Source organism: Myodes glareolus, chromosome 6 (genome assembly GCF_982192425.1).
Source record: "Myodes glareolus chromosome 6, mMyoGla1.1, whole genome shotgun sequence".
NCBI classification, from domain to species: Eukaryota; Metazoa; Chordata; class Mammalia; order Rodentia; family Cricetidae; genus Myodes; species Myodes glareolus.
In genome coordinates this window covers 35326924-35341125 of record NC_142031.1, presented here as the reverse complement: position 1 = coordinate 35341125, position 14202 = coordinate 35326924, and the positions used below count along the sequence as shown (strand labels likewise).

The following is a 14202-nucleotide window of genomic DNA, read 5'->3' as shown; positions in this document are numbered from 1 at the left end:
CTCATTTTCTCTTTCTCCCATCTTTTTTTTGAACACAGTTTTCTTATTGCTTTGGGCTTTCCTCTTTTTCTAATGCTCTCCTTCTTGTCATGTGGCTACTTATTATGGCTGACTTCCATGCCAGCTTATCTCCAGTGCTTTGGCTTTTTATTTCCTTTCCCGTTCACCTCCTTTGGACAGCTACACAGATTTATAGCATGCCTGCCTTGTGGTTTGCCATTTAAACGCTAATACAATTGTCCTCGGGCTTCCATGTGAGCCTCTATTCAATTCACTCATTAATGAGACTAAGAGCCACAAAAGGAGACTCTGATTTCCCTAGTACCTAAAGCATATGACACCAGGACTCCCCAAAATTTTGGTTGTGTTCTGTGTTGCATTCTGCTACCAGAGACACACCTGCAGCATCCTCTTTCTCCAGACTTCCCTATTGCAGATTCTGCCTTAGCTAAATCTTACCATAATTGGAAAGTTCTTATTCTTCAATACCACTACATTTGCACTTGGACACAAAAAGCCCAGAGGAAAACTGAATTTCATCTTTGGTAGTAATTCATGCTTGACACACCTATGTTCTCAGTAGAAAGACAATCACATAGGGGATGAATAACTCACCACTTCTGCCATGTTGAGAGTAAGAGCTAGAGCTAGGTAGTGGAAATTAAAACATTATTCATTGGGTAAGTTCCCCAGGAAATGGTGTCCCAAGATGAAATATGCACACTTGGAGCTCATTTGTAAATTTAGAAATGAAGAAATAAAGAACATATTGTCATTGTCTGGCTAGCACTGTCTTCCTATTCATTCTGCTTCCCTGATTCTAATGTATCTGATAACAAACCTGGAAATCCCACTATGTGCCCCAAGCTATGTTTAGCCACACATTATTGATACCCCAATTTTTAAAATATCAGTATTGATAGTGGAAAGTATGAAATAAAAGATTTATTTTAGTGTGTCCACCTTTGCAAGAGGGTCAAAGAACTCCAAAAGGAAAAAAAAATCCACCAGGCTTAGTCTGTTATCAGGATCCTAAGTGAGATTACAGTTTACATAGAGGGCCAAGGATATGAAAGACCCCCGAAGGATGTCTTCCTAGCGAGAGAGGCCCCGAACCCACAAACCCGACGAAGCCACACTTACGGATGCAAACTGCAAGAGGTTTATTTGAATACACAGGTACCTGGGGCGGCAAGGTCTCTCGGAAGATTTGCGCGCCCCCAGGTTGGGGGTGAGGGGTTCTTATAGGAGAGCAAAAGCGCGGGTACAGAAGCAAAAAAGCGTGGTTATGGGGACTCATTTCATTGGTCAGTTTAAATAAGGCTAAGCTGAGTGGCACATTCTTGACCTTTCATCTAAATACCAAGGAGGGGGTTGTCCAGACCCACCTGGATACCAAGGAGGGGGTTGTGCTACCTGTTTTTCTTATCTCTTCCTGCCTTCCTAGCTGGAGACCTGATGGTCGACTGTAAACATCCTGACTCACATCCCGTCACAGGACAAAAGGCTCCCTTCCCCTCCCTTACAGCAAGGGGCCTGAATTGTTTATCTCTAAGGCCCTGCATTCCAGCATCAAAGGGTGGTATATTTCTCTTTTTCCTTTTCATTTCCCCATTTTTTTTTGAAAAAAAAAAAACCTGTTGTGCAAGTGTTTATAAGATCTCTGTTTCTCTTTGGTTTACTCTTTGGTATTGACTAGTTAAGACCAGAGCTTGAACAACCGAAAGTCTATCCTTAACAAATTGAATCAACCGATTTAAAATGTAAGGGCCGAACGTAAGAATTAACATTAAAAGAATTATGGGTCACAATAAGGAAGAAATTAGGGTGGTGAGCCATGGAGATCGGTTCCAAAGCCCTTCGTACCATGTCTGCTGGGCTTCAAACTCTTTTTTACGTTTATCTAGCCTTTCCTTTAGTTTATCTAGAGTTTCAGTCACTACACCGGTTTTATCAGTATAAAAACAACATTCTTCCTTTAAAGCCGCACAAAGGCCTCCCTCCTTTAGAAAGAGCAGATCTAGTCCTCTTCTATTTTGTAGTACCACCTCTGACAGGGAAGCTACTGATTCCGTCAGGGTTCTAACCGACTTCTCAAGAGCCCTCAGGTCCTCATTCATAGCTTGATGTAAAAGCATATATTGGTCCGTGCGCACTAGAGCTGCGGCCCCCGTACCTACCCCTGCAGCAACACCCCCCACCCCTAGGAGTATGGCCAGGGTCAGGGTAATAGCTTCCCGTCTTTCCCTCCAGGGAAGGTATTCATAATATTGGAGGACCGCCTCATCTGAGTGGTACGTGATGCGCGGCCAAATTTGTACCAAGACACAATATTCATGCGTTTGGTTGAATACCATTGCCGAAACACAGGGGGTTAGGCCGGTATTACAGGCCCAGAGGGTCCCATTTGGTGGGACTAGATAATAGTTTCCCTTGATAACGGGCGCGGTTGAGATGCAAAAGGGCTGGCCAGACGCAGCTCCTATGCAAACTCCAGTACCTGTCACCTGGGTGAGGGTTAGATGATGGTTCATGCTCTGGCAGATGGGGGGTGGCGAGGTGACATTGCTATAGTTGCCCCTGAGAGCTATCCCCTCATAATATGGGGGACTTGGGTTAAGGCAGAGCCAGCAATCGTGGGCCCGATCTGGGTCCGAGTGATTCAAGGCCTGGTACGCCCCCCTAATGAGGTTCAAAAGACGATCTCCTGTTCCTCCCTCTGGCTCTATTGCGGCCGCTAGGGGGGCAAGGGTGGTGGCGGGAGCGGTAGTAAGGCTAGTCAGTCCAGGGGTAGCTGGCGCTTTGGGTAAAAATGGGGGTCTCTGATTTGCCAGGACCTGGTTGGGTCCTATCGCCCGGGAAACTATGGCCTCAGCTTTGAGCTGTATTTTGAAAGTCAACCCCCTGTCTGTCGAGTCCAAGTACCATCTGAGCCCCCAAGTATACCCTTGTTGCCATTCAGTGGCCTTTCTACCTTGTTCAGTGAAGGTGATATTGAGGGGCAAACATTTTCCATTAGTTCCACATTTGGAGAGCTGACAATACTCTGTAAAGTACTCCTCATCCCATATCTCTCTCTTCCAGCCGCGGGTCACCCTGATCTTATCCCAGCTGGAATGGGGTTTCCAGTAGGCATCCCCAGTCGTTTCACATCCCCAAGCCGCACAGAACATTTCATTATATCCCCCACATTTGTAAGCCGTAGCTCGATCTCGGCCATCCCGGGGGCAGACATAAAAGCTGGCCTCTGCTAATCGACATCTTCGCCCGGGGTTGGAGCAGCCTACAGATCCTCCCCCCATTGGCGGCATGTTTCTCGTTAATTGATTATAGTCGGTGGTGGCTATGTCCCAAGAGTCTAGTCCCGCAGCTAGCTGACAAAAATCCGGGGTGAGGGGAGGCCACCAGGTATTGAGGGCATGTTGGCCAGTCGTCTTCCAGACTACCTCCCCAGTCTGGGAAATAATCTGCCAAGTTAAGGAATAAATTGCGTGGGGGCTTCCATTAGGAGCCCCCATGGATCCCAAGATCAACATGGGAAAGACTACTGCCCATAATATCATTTTCGAACCAGTCTTATCTTTAAGGGGTTTTGGGAGCGTTGGATCTTCCATCCTTCCTTTTGGCTGGCCGTCTGTTGTTCTGAGCTGGCAGCTTTCACGTGTGAGGCGTGGATCCAGGCAGCAATTCCGTCCACCTTGAGCGCCGTTGGGGTGGTCAGGAGAACAGTGTATGGTCCCTTCCAGCGCGGTTCCAGGTTCTTAGTTTGATGTCTACGGACCCAAACAGTGTCCCCGATCTGGTACGGATGAGGTGCCACTGGCTGGTTAAGGTTGTCTTTGTAGGCGGCTGCTAGGGGTTTCCAGACCTCTTGTTGTACCAGCTGCAGGGCCTGCAAGTGGGCTTGTAGAGAAGGGGAGTTAGCATAGTCTGCAATGTCCGTGTCAAAGAAATGTATGGCTGGAGGCGGTGCCCCATATAATATTTCAAAAGGGGTAAGGCCATGTGGCCCGGGGGTGTTCCTGGCCCGATATAGGGCCAGGGGCAGGAGCAACACCCAATCCTTTAAGCCAGTAGCGAGCGTTAATTTAGACAAAGTCTCCTTAATAGTTCTATTCATACATTCTACTTGTCCTGAACTCTGGGGTCTATAAGCACAATGTAATCTCCAATCAATCCCCAGTAACTTGGCCACCAACTGACTTACCTGGGAGACGAAGCCTGGCCCGTTATCAGATCCCAATACCTTTGGCATACCATATCGGGGAAAAATTTCTTCTAATAGCTTTTTGGCAACCATCTTAGCCGTTTCATGTTTGGTGGGATAGGCCTCTACCCATCCTGAAAAGGTGTCTATAAAAACCAGCAGGTACCTGTACCCATATAAGCCAGGTTTAACTTCAGTAAAGTCTATTTCCCAGTGGACACCGGGTCGATGTCCTCTGAGGCGTACCCCTTGGAGGGCTTTCGAGTGACCTGCATTGATTTGGGCACAGGCCCTGCAATTGTCTGTTGCCCGTTGTTGTCCCTGTTCAAGAGGTATTGTCCAGTTTCCATTCTGTCTAGGAGGGTTTTCATTTTCTTCATACCCAAATGGGTCAACTTATGTAAGTAGTCTATAAGTTCCTGGGTTATTTTTATGGGCACTGCTATTTTTCCCCGATAAATCCAGCGTCTATTTGCTGGGTTATATTCTGCCCCCAATTTTTGGAGTAGGTTTATGTCCTCTTTATCATAGGCCCAGTCTATTGTGGATTGGATGGGCTCGGATATTAGGGGGAGAATTTGTGGTCCCAAAGCAGCCTCTCGGGCCGCTTCATCCGCCCGCCGATTTCCTCTGGCCTCGGCGTGATCTCCTTTTTGGTGTCCGGGACAATGCATAATGCTCAGTCTCTTGGGGAGGAATAAGGCCTCTAATAGAGCAAGGATCTCTGCTTTATTTTTAATTTCCTTGCCTTTTGAGGTTAAGAGCCCTCGTCTCCGGTATATTTCTCCATGAATGTGTGCGGTGGCGAAAGCATACCGGCTATCAGTATAAACATTCAGCTTCTTACCTTCTCCCAACCTAAGGGCTTGAGTCAGAGCGATGAGTTCAGCTCGTTGGGCCGAGGTGCCGCTGGGTAAGGCACTGGCCCAGATTACCTGGGTCTCCGTGGTAACTGCAGCTCCCGCCCTGCGTTCTCCATTCAGTAGATAACTGCTCCCATCGGTGTACCAGGTGTGGTCCGCATCTGGGAGGGGCTGATCAGTCAAGTCCATCCGGGTTCCATGCATTTCCGCGAGGATCTGAAGGCAGTCATGCTGGTCTGGTCCTTCCGGTGTGGGTAGCAAGGTCGCCGGATTAAGGGCGACTACAGGTCCGAACTGGACTCGGTCCGTATCCAACAGCAAGGATTGGTAGTGGGTCATGTGGGCGTTGGAGAGCCACCGGTCAGGGGGCTGCCTAATCAAGGCCTCGACGGCATGGGGTGCCAGAATGGTCAAGGGCTGTCCCAAAGTCAGTTTGCCAGCATCCTTAATAAGGACGGCAATGGCTGCCACCATCCGTAGACAAGGGGGCCAGCCTGAGGCTACTGGGTCTAATTTCTTTGATAAGTACGCGACAGGGCGTTTCCATGGCCCAAGCCTTTGGGTCAAAACCCCCTTGGCATAACCTTGTTTTTCATCAACGAACAGTTCGAATGGTTTAGTGACGTCAGGCAGGCTCAGTGCTGGAGAGGACAGGAGGGTGCGTTTGATGTCCTCAAAAGCCTTTTGTTGTTTATCTGTCCATCCGAATGGTACCCCCTGCTTTGTGAGGGGGTAGAGAGGAGCTGCCATTTCTGCGAAGCCTGGTATCCATAAGCGGCAGAACCCGGCAGTCCCCAGGAATTCCCTCAGCTGGCGATGGTCTCGAGGTGCAGGTATACGGGATACAGTTTCCTTGCGTGAGGCTGTAAGCCAACGCTGCCCTTCTTTGAATTTATATCCCAAATAGGTCACCTCAGTCTGGCATATCTGGGCCTTTTTGGCAGATGCTCGATAGCCCAGCCGTCCCAGAGTTTGCAATAGGGCCCCCGTACCTTGTCGACAGTCACGTTCTGTGGAGGCTGCCAGTAGAAGGTCGTCCACGTACTGGAGTAGGATCAATGATGGGTGTTGAACTCTGAAGTCCGCAAGGTCCCGGTGCAAGGCCTCGTCAAAGAGCGTGGGACTATTCTTAAAACCTTGTGGGAGCCGGGTCCAAGTCAGTTGGCCTGAAATTCCCAATTCGGGGTCCTTCCATTCGAAGGCGAAAAGGGGTTGGCTTTTGGGGCTTAATCTGAGACAGAAGAAGGCATCCTTCAAGTCTAGCACCGTATACCAGGTGTGAGATGGTGGCAGGGTGCTTAGTAAATTGTATGGATTGGGGACGGTCGGGTGTATGTCTTCAACCCTCTTATTAACTTCCCTGAGGTCCTGTACTGGTCGATAATCCTCTGTCCCTGGTTTCTTTACTGGGAGGAGGGGGGTATTCCAAGGTGACCGACAGGGAATCAGAATACCTTGTTCTAATAGTCTCTTTATATGAGGTCTTATCCCCTGGTAGGCCTCATTCGACATGGGGTATTGTTTGACTGAGACTGGGGTGGCTGTGGCCTTCAGGTCTACGATCAAAGGGGGCTGCTGTAGGGCTAGCCCCATACCCCCAGTCTCGGCCCATGCCAGTGGGTACTCTGTAAGCCATATGTCCAAGTCCCTGGATCCTTGTGTCTTAGAGTCCTGCTCATATAGTCGGTATTCGTCTTCCAATTGTAAGGTCAAGACTTGGAGGGGGTTTCCATTTGGACCCGACACTCGAGCCCCTGCCCCCTCAAAGTGAATTTGGGCTTTCGGTTTGGTGAGTAAGTCTCGCCCTAGTAAGGGATAGGGGCAGTCTGGGATGTGTAGGAAGGAGTGAGTTACTTTACCAGTTGCTAGTTGTACCTTCCGTTCGGTGGTCCATCGATATCTTCTTCCGCCTGTGGCCCCTTGCACCCAAGCAGTTCGTTCACTGAGCGGGCCTGATGACCGGGTAAGAACTGAATGCTGAGCACCTGTATCCACTAGGAAGGTAACTGGCTGCCCCCCGACATCGAGTGTTATCCTGGGCTCAGGGGGGGGCTCCTGGCCCCGACTTCCCTAGTCTTCATCTAGGGCTAGGAGTGAGGCTTGTGGTTTGGGGCCTCTGGGTCTGCGAGTCTTCTTAGGGCAATCCTTTACCCAATGCCCTCTTTCCTTGCAGTAGGCGCATTGGTCGCGTTCCACGCGAGGGCCTCTCCGTTCTCCCATCCTGTCTCCCTTTCGGCTGTCCTGTCCCTGAACTACGGCGGCCAAGAGACGACTCAGTTCTCTATTTCTCTTTCTGTCTCTAGCATCCTCCTTCTCCTCTGCCTCCCTTCTTAGTCTGTCCTCCCTTTCTTCTTTTTCTCTACGGATACGGTCCTCCCTTTCCTCTTGAGTCTCCCTCTTATTAAAGATTTTCTCAGCTTCCTTAAGCAGATCTTGCAGTGTATATCCCTGCAAATTTTCCAACCTCTGTAACTTGTTCCTAATGTCGGGTGCAGACTGGCAAATAAAAGACATCGACATACCAGTAGCCTGCCCTGGGTCCTCAGGATCATAAGGCGTATACATACGATATGCTTCCTTAAGTCTTTCCAAAAATGCTGCTGGAGACTCATCTGCCCCTTGGATTGTCTGCTTTACCTGTGCCAAATTGGTGGGGCGGCGACCAGCCCCTCGGAGACCCGCTATGAGCAACTGGCGGTAAAGGCGTAGGTGCGTCCTACCTGCAACCGTAGTGTGATCCCAGTCAGGCCTGGTGAGAGGGAAGGCGGCATCGATTTCATTGGGCAGCTGGGTTGGCCTTCCATCATCTCCTAGGACCTGCTTCCGTGCCTCTACGAGGACTCTTTGTTTCTCCTCAGAAGTGAGGAGAGCCTGTAAAAGCTGTTGACAGTCGTCCCAGGTTGGCTGGTGGGTGGTCAGAATAGATTCTATTAGGTTAGTTAATACTATGGGGTCTTTAGAAAAAGGGGGATTGTGTTGTTTCCAATTATATAAATCAGAGGCAGAAAAGGGCCAGTATTGAAGTTGGCCGTCATTTCCCTGTCGCAAGGGAAATGCTCGGGAAGTTGAGTCTGTGGGAGATGGTTCACGCTTTCCCCGGAGCCTGCTTGCGACGGGAGAGGCAACAGGCAGGGAGTTCTGTGACGAGGGCGCCATAGGGTCGGCTTCACGATCTCCGGGCTCCTCCTGGGGATTGTAGGGAGGAGGATCTTCGTCGGATAGGAGGTCTACGAGAGGGGCATTTGGGTCAGGGGGGAGGACAGACGGCTTGAGGGCCCCCTTCTTCGTCAGTGTGGGATAAAGAGAGGAGGCCGTAGGAGTAAGGGGTTTAGGTAGGGAAGGCAAAGGAGGGGAGGGCAAAGGAGGATTCGGGGCCGAGGGAATGAGGCTTAGGGAAGGTTGGGGTTTGTCTGGAGAAATAAAAGGAGCCACCCAGGGGGGTGGATCATAAGCCAAACTTTCCCAGGTGTCGATATAAGCGACCTGGTCAGGGCGTCCATGGGGTCCTTTATCGAAGATGCAAGATAATGTTTTTGTCAAAGGTGCCATCCCGCGGCCAGCCCAGGTTGAATGCGGGCCATTCCGAGGAACAGACAGTCCGCCATTTTTTCTTCTTGACCTCAAACGACCGATTGCTCGCTCGGTTAGAGACGTCCGACCAGTGGTCTAGAGTAAGGCTTAAGGGAGTGGTTAGTGACTGTCCCATGTTAGTATTCCAATAAATGAACAGACAGACCACAAAAATGAACAATAAGACAAACAGACTGACAATCAGACGCGCTGCGCGGCTTCGGCGAAACCCCGAAAGCAAAAATTCAGACGGAGGCTTCAGAAAAGGTCCGGACGATTGACCTCCCAGAAGAACCACGTGACCCTCGGACCAGGGGGGCGACCCAAAAAGTCCGGCTCTGGTCGCGGGTTCTGACAGATGAGCCCCGAAAAATCGGGCTCCAGACAGACCAGACACCCTCGGAACGTCTTCCAGGGTTGCCGGGGGGAAAGTTCGGACCCGTCGGTCCCTTCCGAGACCCGCCAGATACAGATACAGATACAGATCGACCCGGCTGAATCAAACAGAGTTCAAATTCGCAGCGCAACATTCAAACACAAAAGACATGAGACATTCATAGGACATACAGAATGCTGGCCAGCTTACCTCCCGAAGGTGGTCGATGGTTCCTGGGTGGGGGCCTCAGACTTCCCGGCCAATGCACCAAAATGAAAGACCCCCGAAGGATGTCTTCCTAGCGAGAGAGGCCCCGAACCCACAAACCCGACGAAGCCACACTTACAGATGCAAACTGCAAGAGGTTTATTTGAATACACAGGTACCTGGGGCGGCAAGGTCTCTCGGAAGATTTGCGCGCCCCCAGGTTGGGGGTGAGGGGTTCTTATAGGAGAGCAAAAGCGCGGGTACAGAAGCAAAAAAAGCGTGGTTATGGGGACTCATTTCATTGGTCAGTTTAAATAAGGCTAAGCTGAGTGGCACATTCTTGACCTTTCATCTAAATACCAAGGAGGGGGTTGTCCAGACCCACCTGGATACCAAGGAGGGGGTTGTGCTACCTGTTTTTCTTATCTCTTCCTGCCTTCCTAGCTGGAGACCTGATGGTCGACTGTAAACATCCTGACTCACATCCCGTCACAGGACAAAAGGCTCCCTTCCCCTCCCTTACAGCAAGGGGCCTGAATTGTTTATCTCTAAGGCCCTGCATTCCAGCATCAAAGGGTGGTATATTTCTCTTTTTCCTTTTCAGATATACTTGTCTAAGCAGTCCCTGTCAATGGGACACAATGCTCTCCCATCTCTGTCTGGGGTTCAGTGTCATATTGTACAGTATTCTGATTGGTTGTTAGAACTGTGGAAACCATTCTTTCAAAATACAAGTCCCATCCTGACTAGAGCCTTTCCTTGCGGCACAAGATTCCTGGGGTAATTATCATATTTTCGGAGTCCATTGTTTAAGCATTCTAAGATTGAGACACAAGCATGTCGGTGGAGTTTTTTTTCTTTGGGACTACTGATTAGCTCTGTCTTACCAACTGTCTCCCAAATAACAATACAGTGACTTAATATATATTATAAAAGTTCAGCTGATGGTTTAGGCTTGTTGCTAACTAGCTCTTCCAACTTAAATTAACACATGTTATCTGTGTCTTGTCATGTGACTTGGTACCTTATTTCAGTACTGTAGTGGCATTTCACTTGTATTTTAAGAAATAAAGATTCCCTGAAGGTCGGTAAAGTAAAATAGCCACACTGGCCAGTCTTATAGACCAGGCAACAATGACACATAACTTTCATCCCAGTAGCCAAACGAGTTTGTCACAGAAACCAGGTGGTGGTGGTGCCATCCTTAATTTCAAAATTAGAGAGAATTATAAAACAGAAAAAGCAGCTCTCAGAAACAGTCTCAGTCTGAAATTCTTAGAGTCAAGATCGACATCTTCGACTAAGGTAGAGGTAAGAGTCAGTGCCTGGCTATTTTCATTTTTCGAACTTTAGGTTAAACCCAAATCTCTCTCTCTGAGTCTTATTAATTGTGCTACACAGTATGCTTTGTTCATCTACTGCTTCCTCTGTGTCTGCACTAAGATTTCTGAGAAGCTACTCTTTTTCTTCCCAGCATTCTCTCTGCCCTGAAAATGCTGCCTAGCCATCAGTCAGTCAATTCTTTATTAACCAGTGAGAGTAATACATATTTATAGTATGCAAAAAAGATTATTCCACAGCACAAGTGTCTCTTGAGAATATTTTCATCTCTGCCTATCCAGTTACAACTCCATCCTATTGTATGTATTATTTCTCTAAACCAAGGTTTCTTTATTACCAGAGAAATTTGGGGGAACCTTAAGTTGGATGCTCTACGTTACTTGGGAAACTGGTTTCCTTTGGGGATTGTTGGTCTTTTTAATAAAAGAGTTTTAAAATGGGGTCATAGGAAGACTTAGGACATGTTTATCAAAGTTTGAGAGAATAACAATAGGGCAGACATGCTGTAAACCTTGGTTAAGTGTCTGGGTGCGAGAGGTAGAGAAGGCAAAGGAAGAAGAGAGCATGTCAGTTTAGTAAGCAGCTGTGAGGTAAAAGGAGGCCTGTGGCTTCAGAGAAGCTGAGTAAGAAAGCCGTGGCGTCTGGTAAAGCCTTCCTGATGCAAAAGAAAAATATTCAAAGAAGGAAAAATATAAAACATACCCTTTTGTCTTAGAAATGTGGGCATCCTTCACTACTACTGTGTTCCTTCTTCTAATCTCTGCATAATCAGCTGTCAATCTGTTCTAGTTTAGCTCAGTATTTTAGGTAACACTTTATATAATTTTAGACTCTCTACATGTCATTTCTCTATTCCTTAAACTCTCTTTTTTTAATATCCAGGTGTTAATCTCGGTAAGATTGAAGAAAAAAATTTATTAGCTAATTACATAATAATCCTGGCTGGGAGGGAAGGACCTAGCTTGGTCAGTTTAGGTGTGGAGGTAGATACCTACCATTCCAGTAGCACAGATCAATTGCCTATCTAAATGGCTTCCTCTGAGTAAGGCAGATTCATCTTAAGCCTTGCTTAAGAGACTGGAGGAATAATTCTCCCTTTGATGAAACAGTGTATATTTCCTTCCCAGAAACCCCAGCCCCTAGCACAGATGCTTTCAAAGCTACAACTCAGTCCACTTTTCCAAATTCCTCAGCAATGTGTCACTTTTTCTGTTTGTCTTTCTCTCTGCTAAGCATGCTTTCCATAACACACTGGGTTTCACTCTTTCTCTAAAATTTCCCTCTTTACCATGTGACCACTTTGGATCATGTGGCTCACTTCATGGCTAACGAGAACAACATGACTTTGTTTCTTCCTCAGCTTTTCCCTCCTCCTCAGAATGTGGTCAAAATCTACATCTTGTCAACTGTGGGGTCTCTTTTTTTTTTAACTCTGATGAAATTATCCTTCTGCTTCTATTTTAAATATGGTCCTTGCCAGGTCCCAAAGACACCCAGGACAAGGCTCACTCAATACCTGTCTCTCCTCCCAGCATTTCTCACCCCACCCCCTCCAACTCAAGGACTGCACTTCAGCTTCATCTCCCCTCTGCTTTCTGATTCCTATATAATCCAGCCCTTTTGAACACATGCTTTCTTGGCTTACTGGTCATTAGTTCCTCTCTTAACCTCTCTCCTCTCTCTCTTCTTTTTCTCTCACTCTTGTCCTCTGTCTCTTGCCTTGGTTCAACCTGGACTCTACCAGGAACCTCTAGCTAGTCTCTACTTTTTCATCTACAAAAACAAAAACAAACAAACAAACAAATCTTTTTGTCAGCCATACCTTGGAACCACTATTTCCTCATTTCCATTCACTCTTAAATTCTTTATTAATGAAACTAAGGTTGGTCTCTGACAGAGACTCCCAATTCCCAAGTGGTGATAGGGGAAGTATATTGGCTCCAGTTGTGTGGGTCTCTCTTTATCATGATAGCCACTCACTTTCCTATGTATTCATGAAAGCAATCAGGAAATTTTTAGAGCAAAAATTACAAAATCAAATACTTTCAGCAGTTTGCCATAAAGTAATTAGAAGTGGCCAGATATGCAAACAATAGAGTCGCTGGTTTCAATTCTACAGAAACTTTGGAATGGATGAGGGACAAATGCAAAAACTGGTCAAATTCAGCTGCTTAGAGCACTGTCTAAGCCGTGGATTTGACCAAATAAGCCTAATGAGTAGAGAAATACATTTCAGGCCCTATAAATTTTAGTGTTTAAGATCACAGGTCTATTGGAAAGTTCTTAAGAATTTTTGACTATGGGTCAGGGGAGAATTCCAGTAATTCTTGACCAGTCTTAGTAGAAACTCTTGGAATTTTTTTATCTAATGAGTCTTCCAATACAAATGAAGCTCGACTGTACCCCAGATTAAATTATGTTGCCTCCTAGATAGATTTAATGAATTATGTTATTTAGACACTTTGCTCTGTTGAGTTCTTGCTCTAGTCAAATGTAGCCTCCCACCTAGAAAGTAAGATTGTGTCATGAGGAGACAGTAAGCTAATAAAGGGCAGAGAAGAAAGTAAAGAGATTCACCTGTGCTTCTGCCTGTCAGGTTCTTAGGACCCTTGGGTCCCAGGCTTGAGATGCCATCCTGGGCCTCAGAGTATCATTATGTGTGTTCTGTCTGTGCTACTGTGTGTGTTACTTGTTAAATGGAAGCCATTAGATGTTCCAAGTCTTGTTCTTTATAAAATATGCAAACTCAGGAAGCTATTAATGAAGTTAATACAAAAACCCAGGGGTCCTAATTCCAAGCTGTTACTTGGTTCAATAGTTTAAGTCAGGTAAAATGTCAACTCGAAATTTTCTTCCCAAATATTTATTTATAACAAATAAGCATGTTAGATCTCCTTCAGTAGAATGAAAGGGGGAAAAACAGTTATATGGTATGAAGAAAGACTTTTTATTTTCTTTTTACCATCTTTCAAATATGTCATTATGTATTTTTTAGTTTATTTTTCTCACATGCAAAATTAGAGAAACGTGATTTTCAAGGATTAAAAAAAAAAAAAAACCTCCATGAGAGCTAGCCAAATCTTTTCTCCTTTACTCACCTTTAAAACCAAGAAATTGTTCTTTAGTTCTCTCAGGGTTAAAGCAGTTTTAAATGGATTTTTGCTGGTAATGTAGTTCAGTTTGGAGAGTGGTGACCTAGCATGCGGGAAGGTAGATGAGACCAGTCACGTTTGAGAGATCCAAATCAGATTGAGAAACCCTGGATCAGTGAAAAGCATAGAAGACTGACTAAGAATGATTCCTGAGATCAACCATGGCTCATAAACCTTCACTGCTCTCCATAGAAATCCCAAAGCAACTACAGACATGAAAAAAAGAATGCACACACCTCCTCATGCACACTGCACACACATACACACACACACACACACACACACACACACACAAATGGAAAAGCAAATAGAAAGAAAGAGGGGAAGGAAGGAGGAAGGAATGAAGAATGGAAGAGAAAGAAAAGAAGACACTTATCTCAAAAAGCTCCTCAATATGTGGTGTGTAGTTTTCAGTGGGTTATCACTAAATATTAGGAGAATTCCCTGAAATCAGAATATAATGTCCTACTGTGGGGACTAAGTTAT

General features: G+C 46.6%; 1 protein-coding gene across 1 annotated transcript; it reads right to left on the bottom strand.

Moving 5' to 3' along the window:
• Nucleotides 1–2266: 2266 nt before the first annotated feature.
• Nucleotides 2267–8776, bottom strand: LOC148121704 (uncharacterized). The gene is given in 4 exon segments (XM_087907547.1): nt 2267–4552; nt 4555–7022; nt 7434–8590; nt 8592–8776. Coding segments are annotated over 4 exon segments (4803 nt in total). The 3' UTR covers nt 2267–3559.
• Between the last annotated feature and the right edge of the window lie 5426 nt (nt 8777–14202).